We start from the raw sequence: 12049 nt of genomic DNA, 5'->3' as shown, positions 1-12049 counted from the left end.
ATTAAAAAATGGGCAAAGGAAATGAACAGACACTTCACCAAAGAAGACATTCAAGCAGCCAACAGACACATGAGGAAATGCTCAGGATCACTAGCCATTAGATAAATGCAAATGGAAACCACAATGAGATACCATCTCACCCCAGCATTACTGGCACAAATCAAAAACTGGAAATAACAAATGTTGGAGAGGCTGTGGGGAGATTGGAACTCTTATGCATTGCTAGTGGGAATGCAAAATGATATGACCATTTTGGAAAACAATATGGTGCTTCCTTAGAAAGCTAGAAATAGGAATACCATATGATCCTGCAGTCTCACTCCTAGGAATATCACGCGAATAGACATACGCACACTCATGTTCATTGCAGCACTGTTCACAATAGCAAAAAGATGGAAACAAGCTAGATGCCCATCAACAGATGAATGGATAAAAAAAACTATAGTACATACACACAATGGAGTATTACACAGTGATAAAGAACAATGATGAACCTGGGAAGCATCTCGTAACATGGATGAATCTGGAGGACATTATGTTGAGTGAAATAAGTCAATCACAAAAGGACAAATATTGTATGAGACTACTACTGTAAAAACTCATGAAAAGGTTTACACAAAAAAAGAAACAATCTTTGATGGTTACGAGGGAGAAGAGGGGTGGGGATGGAAAAACACTAAATAGACAATAGCTAAGTGGTGACTTTGGTGAAGGGTAAGACAGTATACAATACTGGGGAAGCCAGTACAGCTTGTACAAGGCAAGGTCATGGAAGCTCCACAGACAAATCCAAACTCCCTGAGGGACTGAATTACTGGTCTGAGGGCTGTGGGGGCTATGGTCTCGGGTTTTGTTTTTGCTGATTCTTTCTATTGTTTTTCTGTTCTCTATTTCATTGATTTCTGCTCTGATCTTTATTATTTCCTTTCTTCTGGTGGCTGTGGGCTTTTTTTTTTTTTTTTGCTGTTCTCTTTCTATTTGTTCAAGTTGTGTAGCTAATGTTTTGATTTTGTCCCTCTTTTTTTATTTATGTATCTATTGCTATAAATTGACCTCTGAGGACTGCCTTTGCTGTGTCCCAAAGGTTTTGGTATGATGTATTTTCATTCTCATTTGATTCTAGAAATTTTTTTATTCCATCTCTGATTTTTTCTATTACCCAGTGTTTTTTTAAGCAGGATGTTATTCAGTTTCCATTTAAGTGATTTTTTTCCCCTTGTTCTTCCTGTTGTTAATTTCTACTTTGATGGCATTGTGGTCAGAGAAGATACTTTGTATTATCTCAGCGTTTTGGATTTTGTTGAGGGTTTCTCTGTGTCCTAAGATGTGGTCTATTCTGGAGAACATTCCACGTGCATTGGAAAAGAGTGTGTACTTTGCAGCTGTTAGGTGGAGTGTTCTTTATATGTCTGTGAGATCAAGTTGGCTGATTGTGCTCTTTAGCTCTTCTGTATCTTTGTTGAGTTTATTTCTAGATGTTCTGTCCTTTACCGAGAGTGGTGTGTTGAAGTCTCCTACTATTATTGAGGAACTGTCAATTTATCTTTTCAGTGCTGTTAGAGTTTAGTTTATATATTTTGGAGCCCTGTCATTGGGTGTGTAGATGTTTATTATGTTTATGTCTTCATGATGGATCGTCCCTTTAATCATTATATAGTGTCTTTCTTTGTCTTTTATGGTGAATTTTGTTTTAAAGTTATCTGAGGTTAGTATTGCCACTTCTGCTCTTTTTGGTAGCTGTTTGCTTGATATATTTTTTTCTATCCTTTTTAACAAATTTACATCTTTGTTTCTAAGATATGTCTCTTGTAGACAGCATATTGATGGATCCTGTTTTTTTTAATCCATTCTGTCACTCTCTCTTTATGGATGCATTTAGGCCATATACATTTGGTGTAATCATTGATAGATGTGAGTTTATTGCTGTCATTTTATAGTGCTTTTTCTTTTTCGGTGCTATGTTTTCTTTGTTCCTTTTACTCTCCTATGCTGATTTTTTTTCATTTTTTTTTGTAGATTTTGTTTTTACTAAAACTTTATGTTTTTCTTTTTTATTTTGATGAGGAGGTTTGTTAACTTTCTTCGTGGTTACCTTGAAATTTACTGTTATCTTCCTAGGTTTGAACCAGCCTGTTATTACTAGGTATCGCCTTGCCTTCTTCTCCATTAGAAGGTTCTATACCTACACCGTTTATTCCCTCTTTTACTGTTCTGATATTGTTGTCATTTACAGATTAAAATTTCTGGTTCCCTGTTATTATTCTTTTGGTTTTGGAGAGTCCTTGAGAATTCATTTCTTAGGTTATTATCTGGCTAGTGTGATCTTGTGTCCTAGATTCAGGCTGTGATCTAATGTTGTTCTTAAACTTAAAGACTCCCTTTAATAATTCTTGTAAGTTTTGTTTGGTTTTTACATATTCCCTTAGTTTCTGTTTATCTGGAAATGTCCTAATTTCACCATCATATTTGAAAAAGAGTTTTGCAGGATATATTATTCTTGGTTGGCAATTTTTTCCTTTCAAGGTTTTATATATGGCATCCCATAGCCTTCTTGCCTACATGATTTCTGCCAGATAATCAGAGCTTAGTCTTACTGTTTTCCCTTTGTATGTGACTTTTTTTCTTGAAGTGCTCTCAGGATTCTTTCTTTGTCTTTGGTTTTAGTGAGTGTGATTATGATATGCCTTGGTGATTTTCTTTAGGGGTCTATCCTATGTCGGGTTCGTTGAACTTCTTGGATGGTTAGCTTTTCATCTTTGATGATATTAGGGAAGTTTTCTGTCAGCAGTTCTTCAATGATCCTCTCTGTGTTTTCCATTTTCTTCTTCTGTTCTGGAACTCTGATCACTTGCAGATTTTTTCTTTTGATTGTATCCCACATAATTCTCAGAGTTTCTTCATTATTTTTTCTGATTTTTTCCTCAGAGTTGTATTCAAGTGTTTGTCTTCAGTTTTGCTGATGCTGTCTTCCATTTTTTCACACCTGCTCCTCAGCCCTTCTATGACACTGTCCATTTCTGACATCTTGTTGTTTATCTTTTGGATTTCTAATTGTTGTTTTTGTATGATTTCTTGTTGTGAATTTATTTTAGTATTTTGTTCCTGTATTATTTTCCCGAATTCTTCCATTCTTTTGTCTGTATTTTCCATGAATTTGTCTGCCTTTTCCATGAATTTGTCTATTTTTTCCTCTTTTTTGTCTGCTTTTTGCTTCAACTCTCGGGTAATTCTGAATATTAGTGACTTCATTTCCCTATCAGGTAGTTCTAGTGCCTTTTCTTCTACTGGAAAGTCATCTGGTGTTTTATTTTGGATGCCTACTGGAACCATCCTATCCTGTTTTTTAATATGTTTTGATATTGTCTGCTGTCTTCGTGACATTCAGTAGTTATTTTTTTCGTTTACTGATTGTAGATTTGTTTCTTTCATCTTGATTTTTTGTTTTTATGTGGTTATGTCTGAGCAGGCAGGCTGTGCTTTCTTTGTTGTTTGCTCATCTGTGGGCGTGATACTTTTCACCTCCTTCTCCAATTGGCAGGGCCAGTCACTCAGCTATGGTGCAGCAGGGCAGGTCCAACTGAAGGGGGGTTGCTGGGATAGGTTGTTTGTGGCATGTACTAGGGCTAACAGGGTGGGCCAGGAATCACTGTAGGGCAGATTCTGGTAGGCTGTGCCTGTGGTGCTCAAGTGTGTGATGTTCTGCACATGGTGCAGGTAGGCATGAATGAGGGGGGAGGTTGTGATGTGTGGAACTATGATGGGTATGGGAAAGAAGAGAGAGAGGAGAGAGAAACAGGAGCCAAAAAAACAAAACAACACAAAACAAAAAAAAAAATACTAAGAGAGCTTACTGTTGGATTGAAGAGATGAGAAACCAAGAAATAGACGAAGACAAAAAGGAAAAAAGAAGAAAGAAAAGCCTCCGTGGATCCCACCATTGCGACTGTGCAGAGCAGAGAAGTGGCTCCCAGGCTGCACAGTACAGCGTGGCTAGAAGCGCAGAGATGTCACAAAGCACCAGGTATTCAGGAGATAGGAAAAGAAGGTAAGTATAGAGAGAGGAGAAACTGAGAAATGAAGAAAGACAAAAAAGCAGGGAAGAAAAGAGAAATGCCCCCACGGATCCTGCTGGTGAGGCTTTGCAGACTGGGGAAGTAGCTCCCAAGCCTCGCAGTACAGCCTGGTAGAAGGGGCCCCCAAGCTACGAAAATAAAAAGAAACAAACAGAACAGAACAAAACAAGACAAAAAAAGTCCCCAGGAATCCTATCAGCGTGGTGGTGCAGGCTAGGGAAGCAGTTCCCCAGCCAAGTGGTGCTTCACAGGCTTCCAAGAAGAAGCACAGAGCCAGGTGTTCAAGAGAAAGGAGAGAGAGGATGTGATAAGTAGGAAGGAAACCAAAAGAAGCAGAAAAAAGCACCACCAGCAGCAAAGAAATGGTACTGAGGGAGCCAGCCAGTGTGGGTGGGGCAAATCCAAGCAGCCCGGAGCTGGTACCTGCTGGCCAAGAGATTGTAGTTGGCAGGAAGCAGCGGAGGCCAAGTGGGAGGAGGAAGGGGGTGGGAAAGCTATTTTGCCATTTACCGAGTACTCTGTCTCCTGCTGGGAGCTCCGTGAATCCGCTTTCCTGTACATCTCGTCTGCCAGTCTCCAACAGGAGTCCAAGATGGTGAATCCGTGCTGTTAGCTGATAGGGGACCTCTGCACGTGTCTTTTCTCTCTGTCTGTTCTCTGTCAGCTTCTTATTCCATTCAGTTGCTTGACTGAGTTCTTTATCTCTTCATTTGATGCTTAGGGTCCCAGGATTGACGTTTCTCTGTTTTACTTAGTTTTTCAGGTCTTTGCTGTGGAGGAACCACGTGGTGCTTCTGTCTATAGCACCATGTTGGCTCCACAGTAGAGTCTAATTTTGAGATTCAGTTAAGTCATTCAGGTTACTAATTTGATTCTTTTTGGAGGGACATAGCAGTTAATTTGACTTGCAAACGAAGCCTATGTTGTTTTATAATTCATATATTTTTATATCTCAGGTTTCTTAGAATATTTAACATTAAGGAACAGAATAACTAAGCACTGCAGATGACATTGGTGATCCCTTTAAACTAATGAACTTTAGCCCTAGGGCACATGTATTCTGGACGTGTCTTTAAAATGCATGTGCCACATCTTGGGAATGAATAAGGAATTACAGAAAACAGGAACAGGGGTAGGGAAGGCTTGGATTGATAGAAGACAAGTGAATACGCTAGTTAAGATACAGTTGAAAGATCAAATAATTCATTATTTAGGAATCACCTTTAGAGGTAGCCTGTTCAAAAATTAGCATATTATTTCAGTATATTGAAAAGATTTTTTAAAAAATGCTGTTTGCTGTAATCTAAGGATCTTTTTCATACATGAAATGTTCAATTTTGCAAAAATGCTAGAGACTCACTTTAGCATTTAAACATTTAAACTAACATTTAATAAAATTTTATTTGAACAATAAAATCACTTTTTTGTTTGTGTTCTCTATTTTTTCTCCTGTCATATTTTCAGTTAAATACTAAACCAGAAAAGCAAACCAAACCTATTGCTGTCAAGTCAATTCTGACTCATAGCAACCCTGTAGGACAGAGTAGAACTGCCTAATAGGGTTTCCAAGGCTGTAAATCTTTATTGAAGTAGACCGTCACATTCTTCTCCCTCAAAACAGCTGGTGGGTTCAAACTGCCGACCTTTCACACCTTTTGGTTAGTGAAGCGCTTAACCAGTACCACCAGGATTCCTGAATTAAATACTAGAGATTTGCAATACATTTATTTTTTCAAAATATTTACAGGGGTTCTTTTATGTAGTAGGCACTGTACTGGGGTTCGAGCCACAGAAAAAATAGACTAGGCCATAATTTCATGTAACTTAGATTCTAGTGGAGAAGAAGGTCAATAAACACATAAATATCTAATATAGGGTGATGTATTTTCTATGAAGAAAAATAAGAATAGAGTTAAAGTGGCAGACGTGGTGTTTTACATAGGGCAGTTAGAGAAGGCCTCCCTGAAAAAGTAACATTTGAATACCCCCCACCCCCCGCAGAAAAGCTAACACACTGACATGGAGTTGATTCCAAATCATAGCAACCTTATAGGACAGAGTTGAACACCCCACGGGTTTCCAAGGAACAGCTGGTGGATTCAAACAGTGAACCTTTTGGTTAGCCTTAGCTCTTAACCACTGTGCCACCAGGGCTCCGACATTTGAATAGTGACCTTAACAGTGGAGGGAGCACACCTGCTAATATCTGGAGTGAGTCCCAGGCAGAGGGACCCACCCATGGAAAGGTCTTGGGTGGGAAAGTGTGTCTGGGCATCCAAGGACCAGCAAGGAGATCAACGTGGCTTGAGTAGAGTGATAAGAGACAGGATCAGAAAGGTGGGGGTAGAGGTGGTAGGACCTTGTAGGCCACTATCCAGACTTTGGATTTTGTTGTGAAGGGGTAGCCATTGGAGAACTCTGAGCATAGGGTTTCCAAGGCTGTAATATTTATGGAAGCAGACTGCCACATTTTTCTCCAGTGGAGTGGCTGGTGGGTTTGAACTACCAACCAAGCACTTAACCACTGTGCCACCAGGGCTCCTTACTTGAGGATACAGCCATAGGAAAAGAAAACCATGTCCATGTTTGTAGGTAGTGGTGGTGGTAGAGATGCTAAACCAAACTGGATCATTCCTCACAAATGATTGGCTGTCACTTTTAATTAATCTTTATTGATATCAAAAGCCACAGTGGAATTGTGGTGGATTCTTCCGCTGTACTCAGCCTTATAATTTGTGAAACAGCAAACAGTGGGTGGGGATGAGAAATGTAGAAAATATAGATGCAGAATTCTGGTGATTAGCATTCCTATAGGGCTGATAATTTCGGAAACTTTTCCCCAAATCTCTATCCGATTTACAGCAGTTGTACACCTTTGTTCTCTAACCTGCTTACTTGTTTGCTGTGATAAAATTGCTAGCAAGAGCAGTTGTATGTCACTCACATGTAAGTGGTATATTATTGTTGTTAAGTGCCACTGAGTCAATTCTGACTCATAGTGACCCTATGAGCAGTATGCTAGGCCCCCATTTGTCTAACTTCTAAATGGAGTCCCTGGCTGGCATAAATGGTTAAGCGCTCGACTATTAGCCAATAGGCCGGTGTTCAAACCCTCGCAGAGGCTCCTCAGGAGACGGTCTTGGCAGTCTGCTTTGGGAAGGTCACAGCCTTGGAAACCCTATGGAACAATTCTACCCTGCACACACGGAGTCAGCATGAGATGGAATTGACTTGACAGCAACCAACATCAACAGCTAAATGCAATAATACAAACATCAAATGCACCTTTTTCAGCTTTTTTATGGCTCTTCTTAGAACTAAAGTAGGTTGTGAAAACATAGGAAGTTTTGAACAAATCTAGTTCAGCATGAGTCAACATTTTCTATTGGTAAATGAAATGAGAACATATTTTGGAGAGTGGGTTTCAATCCAGGATACTTTCTGGCTAGCAGTGTGCCACGAAGGACGCGTGTGACAAGGCAATAGGGTCTGGTTCTCTAGGTGTCCACTGGTTATTGGGAAAGTTTAGAAGTGTTTGAAGCCAAGTGTAATAAACTCAGATGCCCTGGAACACCAGTGACAGTCTAAGAATAACCTCTGTCTTTAGTTGATCTCCTTGTAGTATGAAGACTTTCGTAGTTTAAAAAGCTGGAAAACATTAAATGGAAATAATTTAAAGGGGAATGTCCAGAGTGGCAGGTTTGATGTCTACTGTAAGCTCTAGGGTGTGATGAAATGATTTTTAAGGGATCATGAGTGTTTGAATCTGGACAAAAAATGAAAAATAAATCAGAGGGCTGCAGTGGACCATTCTGAGAAGCTTTGACTGATTGTAGAAAGAACAGTAGAACCACTGACAACATAGCAAATTTGGAAAAATGATCTATTTAGAGAGAGCCCTGTTGGGAGTGCAATTTGATGTGAAGAAGGAAATGGGGCCCAGGAACATTGCACTATGCTTATGGGTTTTTCTACTTACTGTGTTTGAAACATTGGCAGCCCTGCCAGTTCACTGCCTCAGTTTTCCGAGATTTAAAATAATACTTCCTTCATGGGGTTGTGATTCTGATTAAAAACCCTGGCTTATGAACTAATAGCTTGTGGCTGTAGATATGTGATCATATAGATTTTGTTTTTCTCCTGTACTTTTCTCCTTGATTACCTTCTCTTTCTTCCCCATTTGTCTCAGGTCATTTATGCCTTTGTTGGAAAATGTAAAGAAATCACATAATTTCTGTTTAGAAATTATCTTCTTCCCTCTGCTTAATTTCCCACCGTCTGTTAATTTGTAATATAACGATCTTCCCCACACTAATTAATTGTAATTCCACAAGCTGAAACATTTAACGTCAGGTGAAAAAGTAGTAGTGGCAGCTGATGAACCTTAAACAATAAATATTTGTATTTTATGCAGCTGCTACTAGTAATTGAGAAACTAACTGTAAGTTGAATGGACCTCATCTCTCTTGATGGCGCTGAGGTGAGGTCACCCATTCCTGCTGCATTTACAAAAGCTAGTAGCTATTATGGAACATTTTGTTGAATGCCTATGGCACAGTGCCACCTTGTGGTTGCAAGTCTTTCTTTTAATGCAAAAGAACAAATTGCAATGCTAAACCTACCTGATAAATAACATTTTATACTTTTGCTGATATTTATACTTCACCTTGCTCACAAAGGATTTGAGACACTTAAGAATATGTAGAATACAAGATAGAAGGACTTTAGAGAATGTCCTTGTTCTTAGAAGATGTGTGCTGAAGTATTTAGGGGTAGACATCCATGTCTGCAACTAACTGTGTGTGTGTGTGTGTGTGTGTGTGTGTGTGTGTGAGAGAGAGAGAGGGGGAGAGAGAGAGAGAAAAGGGAGAGAGAGAGAAGGAGAGACAGAAAGCAATATGGCAAAAGGTTAGCAATTCAATTATAAAGAGAATATGGGTGTTGATTGTACTGTTTTGTAGTGGTACTTTTCTGTAGTTTCAAATTTCCTTCTGAAATTTTTCAAATAAAAAGTCTTGGCAGAAAAAAATTAGGGTAAGGACATACAGTGGAACTAAGAAAGAAGCAAAAAGACTCCACATCGTTTAATAACCTGACTCAGTTTTTCTACTGATTTGTTTCATGATTTTCTAGTAGCTGATGTGTAACTGCCCAGGTTTCCTGTGTTACAATTTATTGTCCATAAGATTTAAGGACAGAATGTCTAAGACTACAGAAATTCCTCTGGGGACTCTCCTAAATCGGACACTGATGTAATGAACAACAGCTGCAAAAAATATCTTACAATAAGTACAACTCTTTGTTTGAAAGGGCTGTTTTCTTTTAAAAGTGCAATCTGGAATCCCTTTTCCCTGCTGATCTGGCTTGATCCTGGGGTGCTTGGACTGCTAGTTCTTCAAGAACCTCTCGCTGAAATATAATGGATACTGACTGGCAATGAGTTTGAGATGGTACTTATTGACAAGTGCCTGAAATCCAGCTGTTCCGTATTACTAATGTATACAGCTGAGCTTGGGGGAAGGTTGACATCTTGTGAAAGCTGAGCCAGTGATTTCTGTTCTAATCCACTAGCTTGTGAGGAGCTACTGATAGGTAAAATTTCATTTTGGGCAATGGTTTTGAGTATGCTGCAGTGCATACACAGACAAATCAGTGTTCTAAGTCCCCAGATTTCTTCTCCTATAAATAGCCTTAATCTGAAAAATAAAATAAACAGGTATAACCAGGTGATTACCTCTCTACCATAAAAACAAAACAAAACAAATCTCAATGAATCATCCCTAAAAACGTCTGGCTTTGAGCAGTGTTACCCAAATCTTTTTAAATTTCTACAAAATTGACCCTTGTCAATGGCGGTTGGAATTTTCATGAATGGTTAAACACATGTATTTCTTTTCGGTCCTTAATAATTATCTGGGTGCATATATATGCATATGAATTTTTTGTCCTTAACAGCTATCTAGACACAGGATATGCATGCAGACTCACTTGAAGGTGAACATTTTAGAAAGTATGGCCCTATTCTCGTGTGAAAGGTTTTCTTATAAAAGAAGGGCAAGTCTTGAAATAAGTGTTGTGACACCAGGGATTCTTTTGTAGAATGCTGTCTCTTGAAGTGGCTTTGGTTTCTCTGATTCTTGTGACAGGCTTTCTTTTAAAAAGCCATATAAGATGTAGCGATGTATTGATTTCCATTAGGGTCTGTGGTGCTTAGAAATTTCCCTCCCTGACATACATTTATAAGCATCAAAAGCTTGTGAATTTTCTTTTGTGAACGACTAAAGAAGTGATCTATTGTTTCTCTATAGAGCAATATTCTTCAAAATTTTCGGACTATGGGCCAAAGAAAGATACATATTTTACATAGTGATCCAGGATGCATATGCACACATGTATAACAGAATAAAAATTTTCATAAACAATATTTCCCCTTCTTTCAGTGGACTCTGATAATTTCTATTCTGTTGCATTCAGAAACACTGGGCACTATCTACAAGTTTGATTTCATGACCCACCAATGTGTCATGACTAGGAGCTTGACAAACAGTGCTGTTAAGATTTTGCAGCAAGCCAGGTGGAAGACACAACAATGAAATCCCGAATTCTCTAAACTAGCCAAATTAAAAACAGGATTGAGAGAGAGGGATTTAAAGCAGAGAAAGGAAGGTAGAGTGACTGGTTGGGCTTTTGTTCTGGGTTGTGTTGAGAGAAAGTACCCTTAGCAAGTGATGTCCCTGTCCTTCTCTGTGCAGCTTGATCACATATTATCCCCTCCGCCCATGCCGTTTCGGAAATGCAGCAACCCAGATGAGACTTCTGGCCCTGCAAAGTCACTGAAGTTTAAAAGACAGCTGAGTGAGGATGGAAGACAGCTGCGGCGAGGGAGCCTGGGAGGAGCCCTGACTGGTGAGTCATGAGTGACTTGTTGCTAGAGAAGAGATTGTGTTTCTTTTAGAGGGTTGGGAATGGCTGTGGAGTTACATGTGTTAAAACCAGCTTACCTAAGAATGGACTTGCCTGTCTGCAGACTGTGTGTGTTGAGTTACCATTGAGTCGATTCCGACTCAAGGCAACCCTATGTGTGCAGAGTGGAACTGTTCTGTAAGGTTTTCAAGGCTGTGGCCTTTTAGAAACAGATCACTAGGCCTGACTTCAAGGCACTTTTGGATGGGTTTGAATTGCCAACCTTTTGGCTAGTAGTCAAGCACTTAACCATTTGCACCACCCAGGGACTCCATCTGCAGACTGGTTGGTACAATGTACTCCAATCTAGAAAACAGCTAAATCGAGGACTTTTTTTTTTTTTTTAATTTGTAAACTTTACTCAAGTATAATTTACATACAATAAAACGTACCCGTTTTAAGGGTACATTTTGATAGGTTATGTGAAATTAGTATACCACTGTAACTACCACTACCCAAGTCAAAACCAAACTCATTGCTGTTGAGGTGATTCTGACTCATAGCAACCCTATAGGACATAGTAGAGCTGCTCTATAGAATTTCCAAGGCTGTAATCTTTAGGGAAGTGAACTGCTGCATCTTTCTCCCTCAGAGCGACTGGTGGGGTCGAACTGCTGACCTTTCGATTAGCAGACAGGCGCTTAACCACTGCACCACTACAGTTGAGATATAAGAAGCTTTCTGTGCCCCTTCTCAGTCATTATCCCCTAACCTCCACCACCATCACCATTTTTGGCCTCAGATAACCAGGGATCTGCCTTCTATCACTATGGATTCGATTTGTCTTTTAAAATGGAACCATACTCTTAACTATATCTGATTTTACTTTCATGTTGTTGCATGTATCAGTAATGTATGTTTAACTTTATAAGAAAATGCTGGGCTATTTTCCAAACTTGTTGCACCATTTTACATTCCCACCAGGATTGGATGAGTGATTCAGTTGCTCTACATCCTTACCAGCATGTGGTGTTGCTGGTCTTTTTAATTTTACCCATTTTAGTAGATACCTG

The 12049-nt window shown here is 39.3% G+C and overlaps 1 protein-coding gene across 1 annotated transcript in view; it reads left to right on the top strand.

Moving 5' to 3' along the window:
* The window catches only part of MAST4 (microtubule associated serine/threonine kinase family member 4), a 755237-nt gene that overhangs the window by 187843 nt on the left and 555345 nt on the right, over positions 1–12049 (top strand). Inside the window, exon 2 of the mRNA XM_023729575.1 lies at positions 10826–10979. Within this exon, the coding sequence (XP_023585343.1) occupies positions 10826–10979 (154 nt within the window). The remainder of the gene's footprint in view (positions 1–10825; positions 10980–12049) is intronic.

Source organism: Trichechus manatus, unplaced genomic scaffold, assembly GCF_000243295.1.
Source record: "Trichechus manatus latirostris isolate Lorelei unplaced genomic scaffold, TriManLat1.0 scaffold00029, whole genome shotgun sequence".
NCBI lineage: Eukaryota > Metazoa > Chordata > Mammalia > Sirenia > Trichechidae > Trichechus > Trichechus manatus.
The sequence above is the reverse complement of the archived record's forward strand: the minus strand, read 5'-3'. Positions and strand labels throughout refer to the sequence as shown.